Source organism: Vitis vinifera, chromosome 1 (assembly GCF_030704535.1).
Source record: "Vitis vinifera cultivar Pinot Noir 40024 chromosome 1, ASM3070453v1".
Classification (NCBI taxonomy): Eukaryota; Viridiplantae; Streptophyta; class Magnoliopsida; order Vitales; family Vitaceae; genus Vitis; species Vitis vinifera.
In genome coordinates, this window is record NC_081805.1 from 25,904,840 (window position 1) to 25,924,566 (window position 19,727).

The window sequence follows — 19,727 nt, forward strand, 5'->3', positions numbered from 1 at the left end:
TCTATTTATGATTTATCTGACTTTTTGGTGAAGGCTACTTCCCCTTTTCGGTTTTTGGGCTTGTGGTTGTGAGGTTGTTGGTGTTGGTGTTTGCGTGCAGAAGTATATGAGGTGGTTATGGTGTGCCCTATGACAGCGATTGAGAATTTTAGTGATGGCTATTGGTGGAGATCGGAGATGAACATACTTGACTCTTATCAAAAACACTTTCAATAGTGTTTATTTTCATTAAAATATATAAAATTTTATATTGCTAAAAAAACTAAAAATAATAATTTTTATGGTTACAAAGAAGTGTTGAAAAATATTTTTTTTTAAATGGATTAATAACAAATATTTGATTATATATTACATTAAAAATAATAATAGTTTTTTATCATGGAATGATGGGTGGTAGTTATCAATAATCAATAGCCTTCTTAAATTGTATTTATCTAAAATTAAAAGAGTCAAATGTTAATCTTTATTCTTTATTATATTTCTATCCCTATTGAGGGCTAGGTTGGTTTATAAAATATAATTGAAATTCTATCTATATAATTTTGATGCTTATAATATGTGTGTAATCTGTAGGTAATTTCCGATAGAATTTTTTTATTTTTTTATTTTTTTATTTTTTATTTTTAAATCTTGTACATGATTTGATTTACAAAACTTGTTCATTTAGGACCAAGAGTAATTTGAAGCAAAGTTTAATGGTATCAAATTATGAAGTCTCCACTTGACTGGAGAGTGAATGAGGAAGACCATTGAAAGGGAAAGGGAGGGGTATCGAAAAACACTTGAGGGTATTTTAGAAATATTTAAAAATCTTTAAAATGTTATTTTAAAGAAACATCAAACACTTGCAAAACTCCTAAGTGTTTTACTACATTTTCAATTTTTTTTTAAAATATTATCTAATACCTTTTTTTTTTTTACCTCAAAAACACTTTTAGGTGTTTTTAGGGCTAAAAATATTTTTAAGAAGCACTGTCAAATGGGCTCTTAAAGTGTTTGGTAATAATTCTTAAAAGTTTTTTTAGACTTTGTAACACTTTTTTCAAACATTAAAAATATTAAAAACATTTTTCAGAATCACTACCAAGTATATTCTTAATCATTTTAATTGATTTTATATTATATTATTTATAAGATGTTAATTTAAAACTTATAATTCAATGTGCCTAAATTAGAACATTGTAATAAATTTTATATAAAAAATATAACTTTTATATAAAAAGTATTAATCTATCTTATATTTTTAAAATTTTTTTTTTTTTTTAAATAGAGGTAGTAAAATATTTTTTATATCTTAGATTTTTTAGACAGTTTTTAAAACCATTACATTTTCAAGGAAAATATTTAAAAAGTTTACTATATTTTAATTTTAAAAACATAAAACATATAACTTAATTTTTTTTGTAAGTATTAAGATTATTAGATAAAATTGATTTAAATGTTTTTAAATTACTAAATCCAATATATTTATTCTTGTTAGTTTTAATTTATATTTTTCCTTATTTATTTTAACTCATAAATTTATCAATTAAATACCCATATTGAAAGTAAGTAAATGATGTTTAAGATTAAGAATATGTTAATTATTTTAATTTTATATTTAAAATTATTTTTAACTTTAAATTATAATATTAAATTATTTAATCCAAAATAGTTACTTAATGATTTAAACTAAATTATTAAGTGATATTAAATTATTAAATTTATTTACTAAATACCCACTTAATCATCACATTCTACCTTTGCAATGAGCCCTCTTATGCACCATGGTCCACCTTCTTGGACCGACCTTTAATCCTTGTGATGGTTTATACATATAACAAATTAAATCAAGAAAGTTAAAATCCAGTGTCCAAAAGAGGGGATATTAAGTCATCAAGAATATATGTGTATAAAAGGAATCCAAATGGTAAATAGCCTTCCCTTTTGTTGTAGGGTGTTTCGTCCCTTTAGAGTAGAAAATGGGTCATCACCAAATAAATTGGGTTGTGTTTAGTTACTGTTTTCGAAAACGGTTCTAAAAAACAGTTTTTTGAAACAGTTTTCAAAAACTGTTGAAAACTAAAAATGTTTTTAATTTTTTAAATATGTTTTAAAACTAATTTTTATATCTAGTGTTCTATTTTTAAACATTTTATTTAAAAATAAGTAAAAACAACTTAGAATAATTAAAAAATATTTTTTAAAAACACCCCATTTTCTATTTTTAAAAACAAAAAACAAAAAACAAAAAACAGTTTTCTAATTGCCAAACGTTTTTTTTTTTTTTCTAGAGAATAAAAAACTGTTATTGAAAATAATTGTAAAACAAATCTTTGATCTCTGATTCTCCATTTCATACCCTCTCAGACGACCTAAGAAGAAAGCAGAACCAACTTGCACATTATTTTAATGGACAATAATCAATATGAATTAATAACAAAAAAATAATTTACAATCACCTGGAAAATATTGCATACTCTGTTCTTCACAACATGTGACAGAAAAAGGAAATGAACAACATTGGATGAGGAAACATAAAACATGAATACGTTTGGTAGGATCAATAACTTGTTCCTCTCGTCTTGATTTTTGTGGATATCAAAGGCAGAGACTGGTTTAGTCTCCCTCACCATTCAACCCCAGTACTGGCAAATCCACATGGGGGAGCTCTGGAATTCTGAGAGGGAGTGGAGGTGTTTCAATCTGGGGTTTCTTTGTCGATGAGGATTGTTTTTCAGCATCCTGGCCATTGTTATCTGGGCCTTTTAGCAACCCTATAACCAAATTCCCAAAGGATCTAAATGGATGGTTTAATCCTTCTTTAACTTTCAAAATGAGGGAGAACTCCGACAATTGCCAGCCAAGAATGAGGACAATCATGGTCGAAAGAAGCCAGTGAGTTATGGAATTCTGCCTCTCCACCTTCTTTAGCTCTTTGATGATTTCTTCAGTTCCTATTTCAGCACTACCAGCATCCACCTCATTCGTAGCCATACTCTTCACCTCCATTTCACCAACAGCAGGCGAATGTAGCTCGTTCGGTTCAACAGATGATTTGGGTTGTTTGATTGCACCATCCTCTTTCAGTGATTCCAACTATTCACAGAAATGAACAATCCCACAAAAGTTATTTCTTTTTGGAATTATGAAACTTCAGTGTTACTACTAAAGCCTTCAAAAGCAATGCACATACATCCTTGCCTTTTCTGTTCTGGGCTAGCTAAATATAGAAAAAGTATACGAATTAGCCAATTTGGGAATGGAGTTGGGTGACAGCCCTACAGGAGGTCACCAATGATGGCTGCAGGTGAAGAGCTGGAGGTGATGGTAGAGGGAGTGGTTCTTGTGGATCTCAAAAATAGAGGCAATGGCAGCGGTCATGGGTGGTACTGCTAAGTAACATCTAGAGTTTTGGTGGTGAAGCTCGGTTGGGCATTTTATAAGCTCCCATGGGCTGCAGCATTAGTGTACTATTGATGGTAATGGCAGCTGCATACTTCCATATGTGAGTCAAATTGTACCCAAACACCAAAATTTGGACCAAAATAGTAACTGAATACGAGGCCACACAATATATTATGTCTTAGAATGAAGTTTCAGACCATAGATTCAAATCCCAACTAATGGTAGCTCAACTCAAAGATTTTCATCACTTAATAGGTTGAATCCATATGCCCATCAATTTTCCTTTCCAAACAAAATGTACAAATTAAACTCCTGATAACTAGTTATCAGTTGAATGTCATGCTAGCTCAGTTGCAAATTCCCCTTTATATATATAATGAGATATGAATTTTCCGAGTTCTAAAAACTGTTCTTCAATCTCTCAACTGGTGAATTCCATCCAAACCCTAGGAATTAAACTGAGGAACCTTCCATGGCTGAGCCCTTTGGACTCTTCATGGGACCCAAACCTCGGATGCTAACCGGCGCTATCCACAACCAACACCAGGTAATCCAGAGGATTAAACCCTAGAAATTAATCTTGGAACACATAGAATCCTCTGTTTAAGGCATGGGTTTAACTGTTTCTTCACACAATTTGCAAGAAATATTAAGGGAAACAATTAGGCCAGATAAACAAACTGTATACTGGAACAATGAAGTCATTAAATCAACTCAAAGGACAAACAAGAGATATTGAATCCAAGAACTGAGTGATATAGGCCTTACCACCTTTTGGAAAAACTAGAAATCAAAACTGAAATCCAAAAATCTACCTAAGAGACCGTCAATTGATGGTATTCCCTCCTTTTATGCTATCTCACAACCCCCAAAATTCAAGCTTCAAAAAATATTTACTCAATCATTTGAAATTTCCAGACACTAGATTTGATATTTTTTCTTTTTCAAATTCTGTTTCTCTATTCTCTAAATTTCTTCCTTTCCAAACAGTGTCTCATACGAAGGCAACAACAATGATCCAATATGGTTGAGAAAAACAATGAACTCTACAGTCTACACAGATTCAATTCCCTATCACTTTATACATATGATGGAAATTGTAACTCCATATAAAAAATTCCAGCAAAAAATGAAGAGAAAATCAAGTCTAATATGAACAATGGGCTAGAAATCGTGAAAACACAAAGAGATTTGAATGGACAAGACCTGAAAAATCAATCTGGAGAGGAGATCATCGTCGGCGACGGAGGCTCGGCCGTTTTTCTTTTCATCGGCGAGCCGGCGGATGGCGAGCTGTAAGAGCTCCACGTTGTCCATGGCTTCAAACAATTGACTAACGGATGGCTCGCTGATAGAGACCGACCACAAAATCAAATGCCAAACTTGCCATATTTGTTCGACACGTGGCAATCACCCATGTGCCGCTCTTTCCAGAATCATGAGCTTCTTGTCGTAAGACTATTTATCAGTTAGTACCATAATGGGCACGCAAAAGCAACTTTTGCTACTTTAATCTTCATTCCTTAATCTCTAGGGTATGTTTGGTCGGATAAAGTTTGGAGAAGAAAATAAAAAGGAAAAGTAGAAGAAAAAAAAATTAAGAAAAATGAAAAATAAATTTAAAATTAATAAATTATTATTATGTAATATTTAAATTTTATTTTATTTTATTTATTTAACTCTTTTATATAAAGATTAAATAATTTAAAAATATATAAATCCATTAATCATTTTATTTATATTTTACTTTCTTTCACATTTTCTATGATAAAATTAAACATGAGAAAATTGTTTTTTTAAACATTTTTTTCTTTCCTTAATGTTAGTACACAACCAACAATGTCTTCTCTAACTAGCTTCCTTCAAGCAAACGACGAGTGTACCTATAATAAGGTGTGTCTGAATGGCTTTATTGGACACTCTTCTCTAAAGCTTAAGTTAATTTATAGAAAAGACGAATAATAGTTTTTTTAAAGAACTTTTGTTGTTTGTTGTCTAGTTGGCTTTTATTTTGATAGAGTTGTAATGTTTCACGTGCCTTTTTAATGCTTTAAATGTTAATAATCAGTCTTATAAGTAGTAGCTTTTGGTATTGAAGTCAAACATTTATACTCACGATTACTTTTGATGTAACGATTCACTGCATTTATCACTTATGTAATAAATATGAATGTCATTCTAATAGCAATGCTCCCATTTAATTTCTATACAAAAGAGTTTTTTGTCTAGGCAAACATGGGGACCCACACTTAGTACTTTTCGAGAACTAAACGTAACCTTAATCTTTAGGTTTGAAATGACTGAGTGTAGAGTTTTTACTACCCATCTAATTTCATTTATTCATACTCGTGATGTTATTTATTTGTACCCTTATTTATCGATTTAAATCTTAACATACATATTGAATAGTATAGATTTGAACTTTGATGCATAACAATTATTAACATATATCTATTTATTAAAATATTTATCTCTTGAAACCCCTTATTTATTAAAATAAATAAATAAAATAAATATGGATTGATATGATACCTTTTAGTACTTTAGAGATTAGGTAGAATGTCACACAACATGAAACGTGGGATGTATCTAAAATATGATAAAAATTTACATATGAAATATGATTAAAATATTGATTCCTATATGAATTATAGAATTAAGATAAAAATTCAATAGATTACAAAAATTTAGTGTGTTTGATAATAATTTTAGGAAATATTTCTAGTTTTTTTAACACTTTTATCATTTAATTGTTAAAAATGTTAGAAATACATCCTAAAATCACTATTTAATGAGCTCTTAGTATGATACCTTTTGGTACTTTAAAATTGTTCGTGACCCATTAAAATGGGTAAAGAGTGTTAGAAACGTAATATAAATATTTGAATCCAAGTGACTTGTTTATAAAAAGACTTTATTTTTTTAAAATTATTTTAGCCTGCTTAGCCCTATCCAATAATATTTTTTGGTTCAAGTAAGGTGACTTACATATATGGTTAACCCATTACTTAATATATATATATATATATATATATATATATATATATATATATATTTAATAGTTTAAACTTTGACATTAAGTAATAACTTGTTTTAGCTTATGGGTCTGGATGTGTTTAGCCACTTTATACCATTCATAGTGTTTTAATTTAAAATTTCAATTCTTCCATGTCTCAGTAGTAACATATTATTTTATGAAGCTAAGGTCCAAAATATGGAGAAAAACAAGTGTTTCCATGACTCTGTCACACAGTCAATTTTGTTCCACCTAATCCTTATTTCATAAACACATCTTTCTCTTGTTACATGAAACCAATTTTCAAAAAAAAATATATATTAAGAAAAATAATTTTTTTGGTTAAAAATTGAAAATCAAATGTAGTTAAAAACTAGTTACAAACTTATATATTTTCAAATTATGTAATTTTTATATTCAAAACTTAAGATAAGTTAAATAAGTTTGTAATATCTTATAAAAATAATTTATAAGATATTAGGATCAAGATAATAAGTCGCCTTCTGGCAATAACTACTATGAAAAGTCATTAGGATCAAGTCATATTATCTTTCTTACTGCCTGATGAATTGAAGCAATTTCGGTTTGTCGGGTTTTCCAAATAACAATAAGAGCATGCACTAGACTTTTAATGTAACACATTCATTAGGATTTTTTACTTCTACTGGACAGATAAAAGCATGCAATGTTGGTGCAAAGAAAAGATGAGCTGCCATGCAATGGGTTCAAGTGTACAAAGATGATATTTTATTAAATGAATTTAGTATTTAATTTCTGAAAGTTCTGACAGAAGAATATCTAAAATAGATGGTTAAAACTCCTTACACAGAGCAGAACTTTAAGTCTGCTCTGATATTTTAATTAGGAGGAGATCAAACAGCTCTAGTCTTTTTACTCAAGCGATGTGTAGTGAGAACCTATCAAATAAAACTTGAACCGTAGTCCTGACCTATAGAAGAGGCTTTCTACAAGTAAGAAGAACATTCATGAAGTCCGTATACCTTCATGACAACAGAACTAGTCTTCATCAAGTCATTAAAATCACATGACTTGCACAGAATCATACTTTATTAGAGGGATCATGTGCTTAGTCCTCGACTTCGTTTTTGAGATACTACAAATTATTATTGATTCACTTGATGTAGAGGTATGAGGGCTTCAACCTTCCAACACCAAATGAAAACTCATGCGTGGAGGAAAAAAGTGTCAAGATTAGAGGGGCCAGAACACAGGGATCAAGAAGGTGATCACTAGCCTAACATTGAAAGTCTCAGGGGGGGAGTGGCTGTAGACATCTCCCCTAGAGACTTGCGACTGAATTCTATCTTCACCGGGGTTGGAGGTAGTGTTCATGGCTGCCTTTGGACCAGAGGAAAAAGGAAAGAATAAAGGGACACTAATGCTAGTGTCATATAAGTTATCTAGTAGATGCAAAATAGGGTCACCTACAGTTGTAATCAAGACAACTTTGCCATGAATGATCTATATGCTAATCCGCCTCAAATGCTGAATCATGTCCGAAATGTGATTGCTGCAAGAACAGGTACAATGTTGCCACATTCAATAGAAAGCTGTCATGAACTGCATAATCAGCTGACATGCAGATGAAAGCTTCAAGCCTAAGTTCAGAATTCATAAATTAATTTACTGAAGTTGGAACTGGCTACACACATTGTTCGAGTTACCTTAGCTTGATGGAATCTTTCAAGCACGCGGTGATATTGTTCACGTACTTCGGGAGACTCCACCATTCATCACTACCTTCACAACTAAATTTCGTAAGTTCAATCTAATTTAGTAAATTGCTATGGTAGCATTGCTGCATTGTGTAGCTCTCATTCCTTTCTTCTTTCTTTTGATGTCACAAACAACGCATTTGATGGCCAGATTCCAAGAGAGTTGGGATTTTCACCTTCTCTTCAAAGGCTTCGGCTAGGGATCAACCATTTCACAGGGGCAATCCTCAGGACCCTGGGAGAAATCTACCAACTTTCACTTGTGGATTTCTCAGGCAATTCGCTCACTGGATCAGTACCAGCTGAGCTTTCATTGTGCAAGAAACTGACCCATATTGATCTCAATAACAACTTTCTTTCTGGGCCAATCCCATCCTGGCTTGGAAGTTTGCCCAATTTAGGAGAGCTCAAACTCTCCTTCACTTTATTTTCTGGGCCCCTTCCTCACGAACTATTTAAGTGCTCCAATCTGCTGGTTCTTTCACTTGATAACAATCTCCTTAATGGGACTCTGCCTCTGGAAACCGGTAATCTTGCATCCCTTAATGTTCTCAACCTCAACCAAAACCAATTTTATGGACCAATTCCTCCTGCCATAGGTAACTTAAGCAAGCTTTATGAACTTCGTCTCTCAAGAAACAGCTTTAATGGTGAAATACCTATTGAGCTTAGAGAACTCCAGAATCTTCGAAGTGTTTTAGACCTCAGTTACAACAATCTTACTGGGGAAATCCCACCTTCTATTGGAACACTGTCCAAACTGGAGGCGCTTGATCTATCTCACAATCAACTTGGTGAAATCCTATTCCAAGTGGGTGCGATGAGTAGCTTGGGCAAGCTTAACTTCTCCTATAACAACCTTGAGGGCAAATTGGACAAGGAATTCTTGCACTGGCCAGCAGAGACGTTCATGGGAAACCTGCGTCTTTGTGGAGGGCCTCTCGGCCGCTGCAACAGTGAGGAATCCAGTCATCATAACTCAGGCCTAAAGTTATCATCTGTGGTGATAATATCAGCATTTTCAACCATTGCTGCAATTGTTCTACTGATGATTGGAGTTGCCCTGTTTCTTAAAGGCAAGCGGGAGTCCCTCAACGAAGTGAAGTGTGTTTACTCTTCCAGTTCTTCCATAGTACACCGAAGACCACTCCTCCCCAACGCTGCTGGGAAGCGAGATTTCAAATGGGGAGACATTATGCAAGCTACAAACAATCTGAGTGACAATTTTATAATTGGCTCAGGAGGGTCTGGAACGATCTACAAGGCTGAGTTATCCAGTGAAGAAACAGTGGCAGTGAAGAAGATACTGAGGAAAGATGATCTCCTGCTGAATAAAAGCTTTGAAAGAGAAATTAGGACCCTGGAAAGGGTTAGGCATAGGCACCTAGCAAAGTTGCTGGGTTGTTGTGTCAACAAAGAAGCAGGCTTTAATCTGTTGGTATACGAGTACATGGAGAATGGAAGCTTATGGGATTGGCTGCACCCAGAATCAGTGAGTAGCAAGAAAAGGAAGAGCCTTGACTGGGAGGCGAGGTTAAGGGTTGCAGCGGGATTAGCTAAGGGAGTGGAGTATCTCCACCATGACTGTGTCCTCAGGATCATTCACAGGGACATCAAGTCCAGCAATGTGTTGCTTGACTCTAATATGGAGGCACATTTGGGGGATTTTGAGCTGGCAAAGACTCTGGTTGAGAATCACAACTCCTTCAACACCGACTCAAACTCATGGTTCGCTGGGTCTTACGGTTATATTGCTCCAGGTATGTCAAGTGAACTAATTTCTGCTTAATTTATATTAGTATTGATTTTTGTCTTGTCGAGTGATTCTATTTATTAGGCTATTACCAACACTAACAAAAAAACAATTGAATGCTATCAGAATATGCTTATTCATTGAAGGCAACGGAGAAGAGTGATGTTTATAGTATGGGTATCGTGCTGGTTGAGCTAGTGAGTGGAAAGATGCCAACAGACGAAATTTTTGGGACGGATAAAATGGTGAGGTGGGTTGAGTCGCACATTGAAATGGGAGAATCGAGCCGAACGGAGTTGATTGATTCAGCATTGAAGCCAATTCTACCAGATGAAGAATGCGCAGCATTCGGAGTGCTTGAGATCGCACCGCAATGCACAAAAACTACCCCAGCAGAAAGGCCGTCTTCTCGCCAAGTTTGCGATTCCCTAGTCCATTTGTCCAACAATAGAAATAGAATGGTGGGCTGCTATAAGAACCCCCATTGACTCTTCCATACTTGCTTGTATAGCTGAATGGAGCGTTGGGATGATCAAACCGTATAAAGACAAACAACCTCCCCTCCCAACCTCATTCCAATTTTATGCTGATTTGTTCTCAGCCATGTCGTTCAATGAACCAGCTACAGTGGGCTCCCAACCTCATTCCATTCTATGCTGATTTGTTCTCAGCCATGTTGTTCAATGACGCAGCTACAGGCATCCACGGGAGATGGAGTGGAAAAATGTGATGAAAGTGATGAGAAATAACATTAGAATTCGAGATGAAATGCTATATATTTAAATATATATAGTTAGAAAAATGATTTTCTTGTATGTTTTATTTATCATGAAAAATATGAAAAAAAGAAACAAAGAGTTATATATAATTAAAATTTTACATACATATAGAAAAATAAATAAATAAAATAAACTTACAAAAAACATATAAAAAATAGGGGCTCACAATTCAGGTCAGTAATAAGCTTATCATAAATTCATAAAATCTTTTGTGGTATCAATTTAAGCATCATGCATGTAAAACTAGCGCAGAGCAGAATGATTATATCCAATACAGCAAACTGGTACTCGTCTCATGAAGACAAAAGGTTTCGATAGGTTCCATCTCAAACTGACCGAAGCCTCACCCCAACCTTAAAAGCTTCAAAACCTAGAGCCTGATAAAAGTTATACAAACACCTTGCATGGCATACCCCATAATAAGGCTGTTGGTTGAAATAGTTTTGCAGCCATTAAAATTATTAATTAATTCCAATTATCACTCGCAGTCTTACATTCGCCAAAATGTCATCATAACTGCACTTCAACAAGCTGCCAGATTGCAGAGAAGTGCCAACAGCCTTACCAAAAAAGAGCAACAAGAAATAAAAGCAAATAAGTGCGTCCAGGGCAACCCACAAGAACTGGTTTGGAAGCCACATTTTTTACAAGCTTACCGCCATTGGAAAATATCTTATAGTCCTAGCCAACCTGACTGCTAATCTTCGTCAGCATCTGCAATTGAAAGTCAAAAAAACAATAAGGAAAGAACAGCAACTAAAATAATGATATAATACACTGTCACAACCACTTGCAAACTATAATACAAAGTATTTTATTTACTATTTTAATTTTAAGAAACATGGTAAAGTTCATGAGGAGCATTGGGAAGTTTGAAAAAAAAAAAAAAAAGGGTTGGTTTCCGTAATTTTCTCTTGGGAAACAACAACCAAAATTCTGGCAAAAAGTAAACCCAAGAAAGGTGCATGTCAATGCAGGTCTGCATCAGATATAAAAGGGTACCAAGTGTTTTTTCTCAGCAGATCTAACCTCAAGCAATTTTGCATAAGTGCCAAAATTTTCTTTTTCCCACTTTTTCTCTTTATTTGCTTCAAAAAGGAGTTTGGAGGGGTGGACTGATAGCATAACCTTCAGCAATTTTGTATGAAGCCCTTATGTTGAGTGGACCCAGAAAATGAAGAAAGGACACCAAGTGTTTCTTTCTCAACAAAAGAGAGATGGATTCCACACCCAAAAACTTAAGAAAGAAAGCAGGCCAAGTGTCTTTTCCCAATAGAAGAGAGACTAATCCACACTACCCTAAGTTTTCTCCCTTCCCATCTCACATGTACAAAGAAGCAGGTCAGGTGCTTTTTTTCCCCTTCAATGGAAGATTAATTTATTTTTGGCTGAGAGAATACCTGAGAAAAAACATTTGAGCCACTTCTCTGAAGTTTTTGTTTTCACTATCTCTTTCAATTTGCATAAACAAAAAAATTAGAAAAGTGACTCAAATGTTTTTTCTCAGGTACTCTCTCAGCCAAAAAATAAATAAATAAAGGAAATCAGGCTAAATATTCTTTCCCCATGGGAGAGCCCTCCCTCCCTCCCATCTGGCATGAGCATATATTGGGTTAGCAAACCAAATGTTTTTCTCAAGAGCTCTTCCTCTCGCTGAAGAAGCAGACAGTATTTTTCTTCACTGTCTCTTAGACTCCCATGGAAAAAAAAAAAAAAACTCCCTCTCTTCTTCCCTCTCCTCTCAGGCATGGGCATGAGGCAAAAGGTTAGCTCCCAAACCAAGTTCATTTTTTCTTAAGAGCTGAAGAAAAGAAAATCAAATGCTTTGTCCACCAGCTCTCCCTCTCTTTTCTCCCAATCAATGTTTTTAAAAGTCTAAAGTCGGTCTTGAGGCGTTTCACCCAAATGAGGTGAAGCGTAATCCTCAAGGCAGAACAAGGCTTAAGCCTCAACTTTAATAACAATAAAAAGAAAAAAATCTTGAAATAAAAAAATACTGATAAAATCACATGAAAATTAAATAATATGAAAATCATAAAATGTATAATAATCAAATTAATTGTCATTTTCAATAGCTTCTAATTTAGTTTTTTTTTTTTTTTTTTTTTTTTTTCTGTCTCTTCTAAGATCCAACTATCTCTCATGCATTTATCAAATTATCTTCAAAACTACCATCACTATCACTAGTAGGATCCTCTAATGAATTATAATTATATCCAATTGTTCTATTATCCTCTCCATCAATGTTAATGTTAATGTTAATCCATTTGTCTTCTTTATCCATTAATTATAGTGATCTTTTTTCCTTTATCCATCAATAATAAGATATTGAATCAGTGATTATACATAAACTCGATCAGTACAGTGACCAACAATTCTTTTATTTCCCCTTCCCAATCTCTTCCTTTCATTTTCATTTGAAGGATTAATTAGTAGTCAATTAAGCCCTTATTTTCTAAAAGGTTTAACCCTAATCTCGGATTCAAGAAAAAACTTATAAATCTAAATCATAATACTGTAAAAGCACAAGTCACTACAACTAATAAATATTGAGGCTTAAACCTCCTAACAAATGTATACAAAAAGTTGATAAAGGCCTCAAACTCATTAAAACCTTTTGATTATTTGAGGGCCTCGAGCTTATAGCCTCGAGGCTATAAGCTCAAGGCTATAAGTCTCAATCAAGTGAGGCTTAAGCTTTGATTACCCTCTATTGAAGCTATAACCTCAAGGCTAATTTGCATAGCCTTAAAGCGAGCCTCAAGGCATAAGCCTCAATAAACACTGCTCCCAATTAGCCCAAGGCTTCTTAAAACTGCATTTTGATGCTAACAAAACATAGAGGTTGTCATTTAATAAATTTTCTTTAAGTCAATATAAGTTCAAAAGATCAGAGTGGTACCTAAAGTGGTAATCAAGCCAAGGATATGGAGCTTCTAGAAGACAAGGTGGAAGATCTTGTCTCTTAATGAAAGTTTTTTTTATTTTTATTTTTATTTTTTATAAGGATTTAAACCTACTATGGTTTCTTTGTGACTAGTCTATGTGCACTCATTTGAGAAATTTTGCATCCATTAACCCTAGTATTGACATAGACTTTGGACCTATGACGAATTGTCAACCAAGGCTTGTAAAAGCCTAAATCAATTTTTGACCAATTTTTTCTGCACATTGTCACCTTGGCTTTATGGTCTTCACCTTGAACTTGAATTCAACAAATGTTTGCTTTGGATCTTCCCCAACTTTGGCTCTAGATCTTCTTCAACCTAGCTTTGATACAACTTGTGCGCTAGTGGAAGCTTTCATACTATGCAAGTTTAAAGTAAAGATCAATCACAAACTACACAAGAGACTCCATATTTACATGGTTTGAACAAGATGTACTTCCATGGGTGATCCATTGATATGAGGATTCCATTATAAACCAAATGAATGGTTATATAAATAAAACAAAAATTGAACTTTGCTTTTATACCTATACCTATACCTAACCTAAAACTTGAATAAAACATATGTACGTTTCTATGCTCCTCATGAGTCATGAAACAAATCAATGTTTCCACCCTCATTCAAGCCATGAAATGAATCCATGTTTCCATACTTTATGATGTATCCCTTCTGTTTCTCATATCTATCTCACCTTATGATTTTTCTCTTAAAGACCTAAAATATATATATAGGTTCACAGGTTGCATCCAGGATTGATTTTAGACCATTCATAATCACTTTTGTAATGAATTTTTACAACTAATTTGTTTGGTAAACTAAAAATAATAATCTGACTCACTTTGGCAATAAGTTTTGAGAAATATGTAAAAAGTAACTTTTCAAAAGTAATTTTCCAAGAATCTGGATTTTTTATTTTAAAATACTTATTATATCTTCAAACAATATCTTTTCATGATTTCTTTGCACCTTTTTTGTTCTTTCATCCTTTTATACTCCAAAACCTTACCTTTTGGGATTTATATTTTATACAGCTCATTGTGAACTGGTAAAAATAAAAAAAATAAAATCATTCGTATAAATATATTCTTCAATTCCATTAAAAATAACAAAATAAGAGTATTTAAAATATATATATATACTAAGAATTGGTTTTAAATAATACAATGATTTATTCCATTAAATGTTAATTTTATGTCAAAATAAAAAATGTTGATTTAATTATTTAATTAAAAACATTAAAAATTTGTTTTTAAATCTTGTTTAAGTTTCTAATATAAATATCCCTATTTTGGTCATTACACATGTTTACAATAATTTAATAATCTAGTTTATTAAACACTTAAATAATACTTTTGAGACTCATTGCACTTTTGATATTATAACTTTGTCTCAACTGATTTTTCTTTCAACACAACTAAAAGTTATTTTCTTAAAAGCAACAATAATACCAAATTAGCCCCAAAAGTGATTCCTTGTCCAATAAATAATCCTCTCTCTACAAAGATTTCTATTCTTATAAGAAAATCTCAAAACAATTTCTCCTATTACAAAAGAAAAACCTCTAAAGTAGCGCTTGTCCATGAACATTCTGAGAAAGTTCTCCATGAGGAGCAAGGAAGGTGGTAGTTGCTGGTTCGCTATGGAATTGAAGTCTTTCAAGATTTCGATCAACAATGTTGGGGGAAAGCTACATAACAAATTATAATAACATAAATTAAGGTTCCAAACCCATATTCTTTTCCCTCTGCATTCTTATTTTGCTGCTAAGGCAACTTATCAACAGGATGATTCCGATTGTAGTTGGAGTATAAATTTCAGTAAGGTAGTTTAAAAATTACCAATACAATGCACATTATTCCATTCAAATAAAAGTTTTTTAGGAGAGTCTAATCTTAACAACATGTACAAAATTTCGTCAAACTAGTAGATTCCCCGTTTTAGATGAAGAGAAAAAGGAAATTTGAGAAAAAAAAAAAAAGGCCCCAAATCAGATAAATGTTTGGATCAGGATTCAAGTCAATAAATAATAAAAGAGAAAACCAGATCTAGCATAGGATATGGCTTAATCAATCTTTAGCTAAAGCCGAAGGAGTGAGAAAATAAGAAGAATAGAGATTAGCAGCATAGAAGATAGAAAGAGTACCAATATAACGGCGCTCATTGGCGGCTTTGGCCTTTTCGAGCAACTTATCGAGATCTTCTTCAACCTTAGCCTCCCATTTGACCAACTGATTCCCAAAAACAGCCCCAATTCCAATCGCCAACACGTGCTCCCATGGATCTGAAATCAAAAACAAATTTTGTAAAATAAAATAGAATCAAATCAAATCAAATAATCAAAGAGTTGAAGACAACTCACGCCTCATGAGAGGGAGTTTCCGAAGAGCATTGGAGTGCAACTGGACTGAGAGTCCCAACACGGCCCCAACCACCGTTGCACTGAGAGGCATCTCTCCTTCCTGTATTCCCCGAATCATCGTCAATTCAAAATTTTAATTACTTTTTTTTTTTTTCCATATTTTCTCCGTATCAAAACTAAATATGTTTTTATACAAGAAAAATTCCCAACTAACAAAGACTGTTAATCTAACAAAAATTTCAATGTGAGCTGTAATCCAAAATGGCAATAGTTCCACGGATGTTCAAAGAGAAACCCTAGAATTCAAAACTCACAGCAAAAGCAATGATCTCGACATGTACCCTGAATCAGAAGCTATTAAGCAAAATTATGAGTTGCAAATGATCAAACAAATGACCAGACAAGGATCCCTAATTTTTCCTGCAGCCAAAACACCAAAAGAGAAAATGGAAGGAAAATATTCCAAATATTCCTAATCTTCTCATCCTTTCCTCATATTTCCTGACAATCAAATCAGAGATTGAAAAAAAAAACCAACTTGACGTACCTTGAGAAAACTAGATCAAGAGAGAAAATAGAGAAGAAATGTATCTCAGACAGTTGGAAATGCTTTCTCATACTTTCCTCCTAACCAAACAATCCTAAAACCCAAAACCCTAACTAACATTTCAAGACAATCAGACATTAAAAAAAAGGAAAAGAAAAATAACAAAAGAACAGAGGGTTACCTTCGATCCGATCAACGATGTCGAATGAAAGTGGAGCGTCTTTCCTAGTGTGTAGTCTCCGATGGAGAGCGATGGAAAAGGAGAATGAAGGAGAGAGGTACGAGTGAAAGGGAAGGAAAATATCGAGAATCACTTGGGGGCATTTTTGGAATATTTCAAAATTTTTGAAGTTTTTTATTTTTATTTTTAAACACCTGTTAAGTGATTCTATGAAAAATCACTTTAATTGTTTTTCCATATTTTTAAAAGCATTTTTTTAAAATGCCGTAGTACAAGAACAACTATGCCATTTAATAAAAGTCTTCAAGTGAATTTGGGGAAAACAAATTATTTATTTGATAAGTATTTTCTAAAATAATTCAGAAAAATAATTTTTAAAAACAATTTTTTAAAATTATTTTATAAAATAAAAATTTATTTAAAAATTTAAAATATTTTTAATTTATTTTTAAATATATTTTAAAAATAATATCTATATCCACAATTTTAATTTTAATTATTATATATATTTGTATAATTATTTTTATAAATATATTTTAAAAAATAAATAAAAATAATTGAAAATAATTAAAAAATATTATCTAAAAACATTGTATTTTTTATATTATGAGAATAAAAAAATAGAAAATAGTTTATAGTACCAAACGTATTTTGTATTTTTTATTTTTTTTAGAAAATAAAAAACTGTTCTTGAAACCGGTTGCCCAATGGGCTCTTTGAGTTGTTTCATTTCTTACTCTCTGCCCAATCATTTGAGCACACGTCATCAACCGCAGAACAACAAGAGTAGAACGGGGGCACCAGATAAATATGTAATTTCTTACATGTAAACACACTCTTAGATTTCAAAAGACTTAAATCACTTTTTTTATAATTTTTGTAATGCTAATTTTAAAAAAAAAAAAAAATTCACATGTGCTTTAGAAAACCTCAAGTTTTTTTCTTTATTGAAAGTTCATTTCAATATATTTCATATTTTCTCTTTTTAAAATTAAAAAAGTAGTATAGACATTTATATAAGTTATAAGAATTTTTAGAATTTTATATTGAAAATGTAATGATTTTAAAAACTATTAAAAAAGATTGAGGTATCAAGAAAAAATTCATTACCTCAAATTTTAAAATTTTAAAAAATTTGTTTTTAAAGAGATAAGATAAATCTATATTTTTTGTTTAAGAGATTTTCTTATATAAAAATATTATGAAATAAAATAATGAGAAAAAGAAAGGAAAGAGAGAATAAATAAAAATGCTCAAATAAAAATAAAATTGTATTTCATTGGCCAGTTCCCTCATTTCATAGAGATTCAAGAAGAGATTTATATCAATATGGATGATCATCCACAAGTTCTCACAATCCAATAAATTCTCATATTTTATAACACTCCCCTTTAAATAATCATAAAAATATGTCTCGTTAAAACCTTATTAGGAAAAAACCCTATAGGAAAAACCCTAGTAAAGGAAAAAGAGTACAATATTATTTTGGACTACTATAATTATCTTGTTAAAAACCTTACCAATAAAACCTAATGGGACAAGACTTGGACAAAGGGAAAAAAAAGTATAGTATAGTGATATTCTTATCAATTAATTCCCTCCTCATGTTGACATGATTATATTTTCTCTAGTAGCGTAGCATGAAGATCTTTGAGTTGATGTATTCCAATGAGCTTCTTAATTATTGCAGTTGACAATGCCTTTGCGAATAAATTTGTTAAATTGTTACTTGATTTTACTTGTTGAACAACAATTTCATTACTCTTTTGGAGTTGATGAATGTAAAAGAACTTGGGCGATAAATACTTAATTTTATCACCCTTAATGCATCCTTCTTTAATTTGTGTGAGTTGTAATCTAAAATGGCAATAGTTCCATGGATGTTCAAAGAGAAACCCTATAATTCAAAACTCACAACAATAGCATTCTCAATTTATAAAGCACTAGGAGTCAAATCCAAGCCCTTTTTGGATCACCAAGAAAATAAAGAAAAAAATAAAAAATAAATAAAAATAAGAACATATTTTGATTAGTGCCTAGAGCCCTAGATGGTGAAAAATTTAGAATTTAATTTTTCTTTCATTTTCTCATTATTCCCTCACTACCCAAATGATTGTCCATAATCTAGAAGGTCATTAAACTAATTGGGAATACAGATTGGAAGAGTACCTTGAACTCAGAGATCGACCAAAAGGTTGCATTTGGAGAAAGGAAAGCTCGAATGCTTTCGAGTAAAGAAAGATGGGAGATTCTTCTACTGCCTGGAAAGCCCTGATAAGTGTAGCACGTTAGTTGGGTCGAGTGATAGTGGGTCGAGCCTCAGTCGGGCCAATTTTTGGACCATCATTGTGCCGCTCATGTCTAATACATTGTAAGCCTCTTTCCGATAATTTAGTCCCAATGGAATAAAGCTAGAGATTTCAATCCACATTTAATTTAAGGAGAATTCTACATTGCCTCCGAAGGTATCATGCCCCCGTTTTGTTTCAGTTGTTGGATGAAATAGATTTAATCTCAGCCATCCAAATGAAAAGGTAAAAAAAAACCTGGTTGAAACCAGGTACTTCCTCCTCTTATTCTCTCCCCATTTTCCCGTTTTCCCCCCCTAATTTGCTCTCTTCTCCTCCATAGCTGACCGTCTAGTTGCTCCCCCTCCTATTCTCTCACTCTTTTCCCGTTCTCCCCTTTCCCTTAATTTGCTCTCTTCTCCACTCATTCTCCATAGTCGACCGTGTAGCAGTCCCCCCTCCTATTCTCTCACCCATTTCCTGTTTTCCCCCAGCCTAATTTGCTATCTTCTTCACTCATCCTCCATAGCTGGACCGGGTAGTTATTCCCCCTGTTGTTCTCTCCCCTTTTTCCCGTTTTCTCCCCCCTAATTTGCTCTCTTCTCCACTCATCCTCCACACCCAAGTCGAGTAGTTGTTCTCTCCCCCTTTTGCCGAGTTTCCCCATATTTTCCTATCTTCTCCATACTCAACTCTTCTCTGGGTACAATATTGTATCCATTATATTTCATG

At 32.8% G+C, this 19,727-nt stretch overlaps 3 protein-coding genes across 4 annotated transcripts; 1 reads left to right on the plus strand and 2 right to left on the minus strand.

Moving 5' to 3' along the window:
- Nucleotides 1-2,386: 2,386 nt before the first annotated feature.
- On the minus strand, nt 2,387-4,930 carry LOC100245446 (uncharacterized). Its single transcript, XM_002276751.4, has 2 exons — nt 4,594-4,930; nt 2,387-3,078 (listed from the first exon to the last, which is right to left on the minus strand). The coding sequence occupies exons 1-2, from the start codon at nt 4,702-4,704 to the stop codon at nt 2,599-2,601; spliced, it is 591 nt and encodes a 196-aa protein (XP_002276787.1). The 5' UTR covers nt 4,705-4,930; the 3' UTR covers nt 2,387-2,598.
- Nucleotides 4,931-7,876: 2,946 nt separating this feature from the next.
- LOC100250573 (LRR receptor-like serine/threonine-protein kinase GSO1) lies at nt 7,877-10,380 on the plus strand. The gene is made up of 3 exons (XM_059737076.1): nt 7,877-7,946; nt 8,202-9,899; nt 10,019-10,380. The coding sequence occupies exons 1-3, from the start codon at nt 7,877-7,879 to the stop codon at nt 10,378-10,380; spliced, it is 2,130 nt and encodes a 709-aa protein (XP_059593059.1).
- Nucleotides 10,381-11,099: 719 nt separating this feature from the next.
- On the minus strand, nt 11,100-16,930 carry LOC100257379 (uncharacterized). Of its 2 annotated transcripts, XM_002276662.5 has the most exons (5): nt 16,708-16,837; nt 15,980-16,079; nt 15,764-15,901; nt 11,328-11,385; nt 11,100-11,231 (listed from the first exon to the last, which is right to left on the minus strand). In XM_002276662.5, exons 2-4 carry the CDS (start codon nt 16,068-16,070, stop codon nt 11,369-11,371), a joined length of 246 nt encoding a protein of 81 aa, XP_002276698.1. In that variant the 5' UTR covers nt 16,071-16,079; nt 16,708-16,837; the 3' UTR covers nt 11,100-11,231; nt 11,328-11,368. The 2 variants fall into 2 exon arrangements, with proteins under 2 accessions (XP_002276698.1, XP_019077791.1); XM_019222246.2 differs by having other exon boundaries at nt 11,100-11,385; nt 16,708-16,930.
- Between the last annotated feature and the right edge of the window lie 2,797 nt (nt 16,931-19,727).

Excerpts from the sequence above, each read along its gene's own strand:
- LOC100250573 (XM_059737076.1), top strand. The coding sequence starts at position 7,877 with ATGAATGATCTATATGCTAATCCGCCTCAAATGCTGAATCATGTCCGA. Across the intron at positions 7,947-8,201 it reads TGTGATTGCTGCAAGAACAG|TAAATTGCTATGGTAGCATT; the intron begins GTACAATGTTGC and ends AATCTAATTTAG. Across the intron at positions 9,900-10,018 it reads TTACGGTTATATTGCTCCAG|AATATGCTTATTCATTGAAG; the intron begins GTATGTCAAGTG and ends GAATGCTATCAG.
- LOC100257379 (XM_019222246.2), bottom strand. The coding sequence starts at position 16,070 with ATGCCTCTCAGTGCAACGGTGGTTGGGGCCGTGTTGGGACTCTCAGTC. Across the intron at positions 15,902-15,979 it reads GAAACTCCCTCTCATGAGGC|ATCCATGGGAGCACGTGTTG; the intron begins GTGAGTTGTCTT and ends TTTTGATTTCAG.
- LOC100245446 (XM_002276751.4), bottom strand. The coding sequence starts at position 4,704 with ATGGACAACGTGGAGCTCTTACAGCTCGCCATCCGCCGGCTCGCCGAT. Across the intron at positions 3,079-4,593 it reads TCTCCAGATTGATTTTTCAG|TTGGAATCACTGAAAGAGGA; the intron begins GTCTTGTCCATT and ends TTCTGTGAATAG.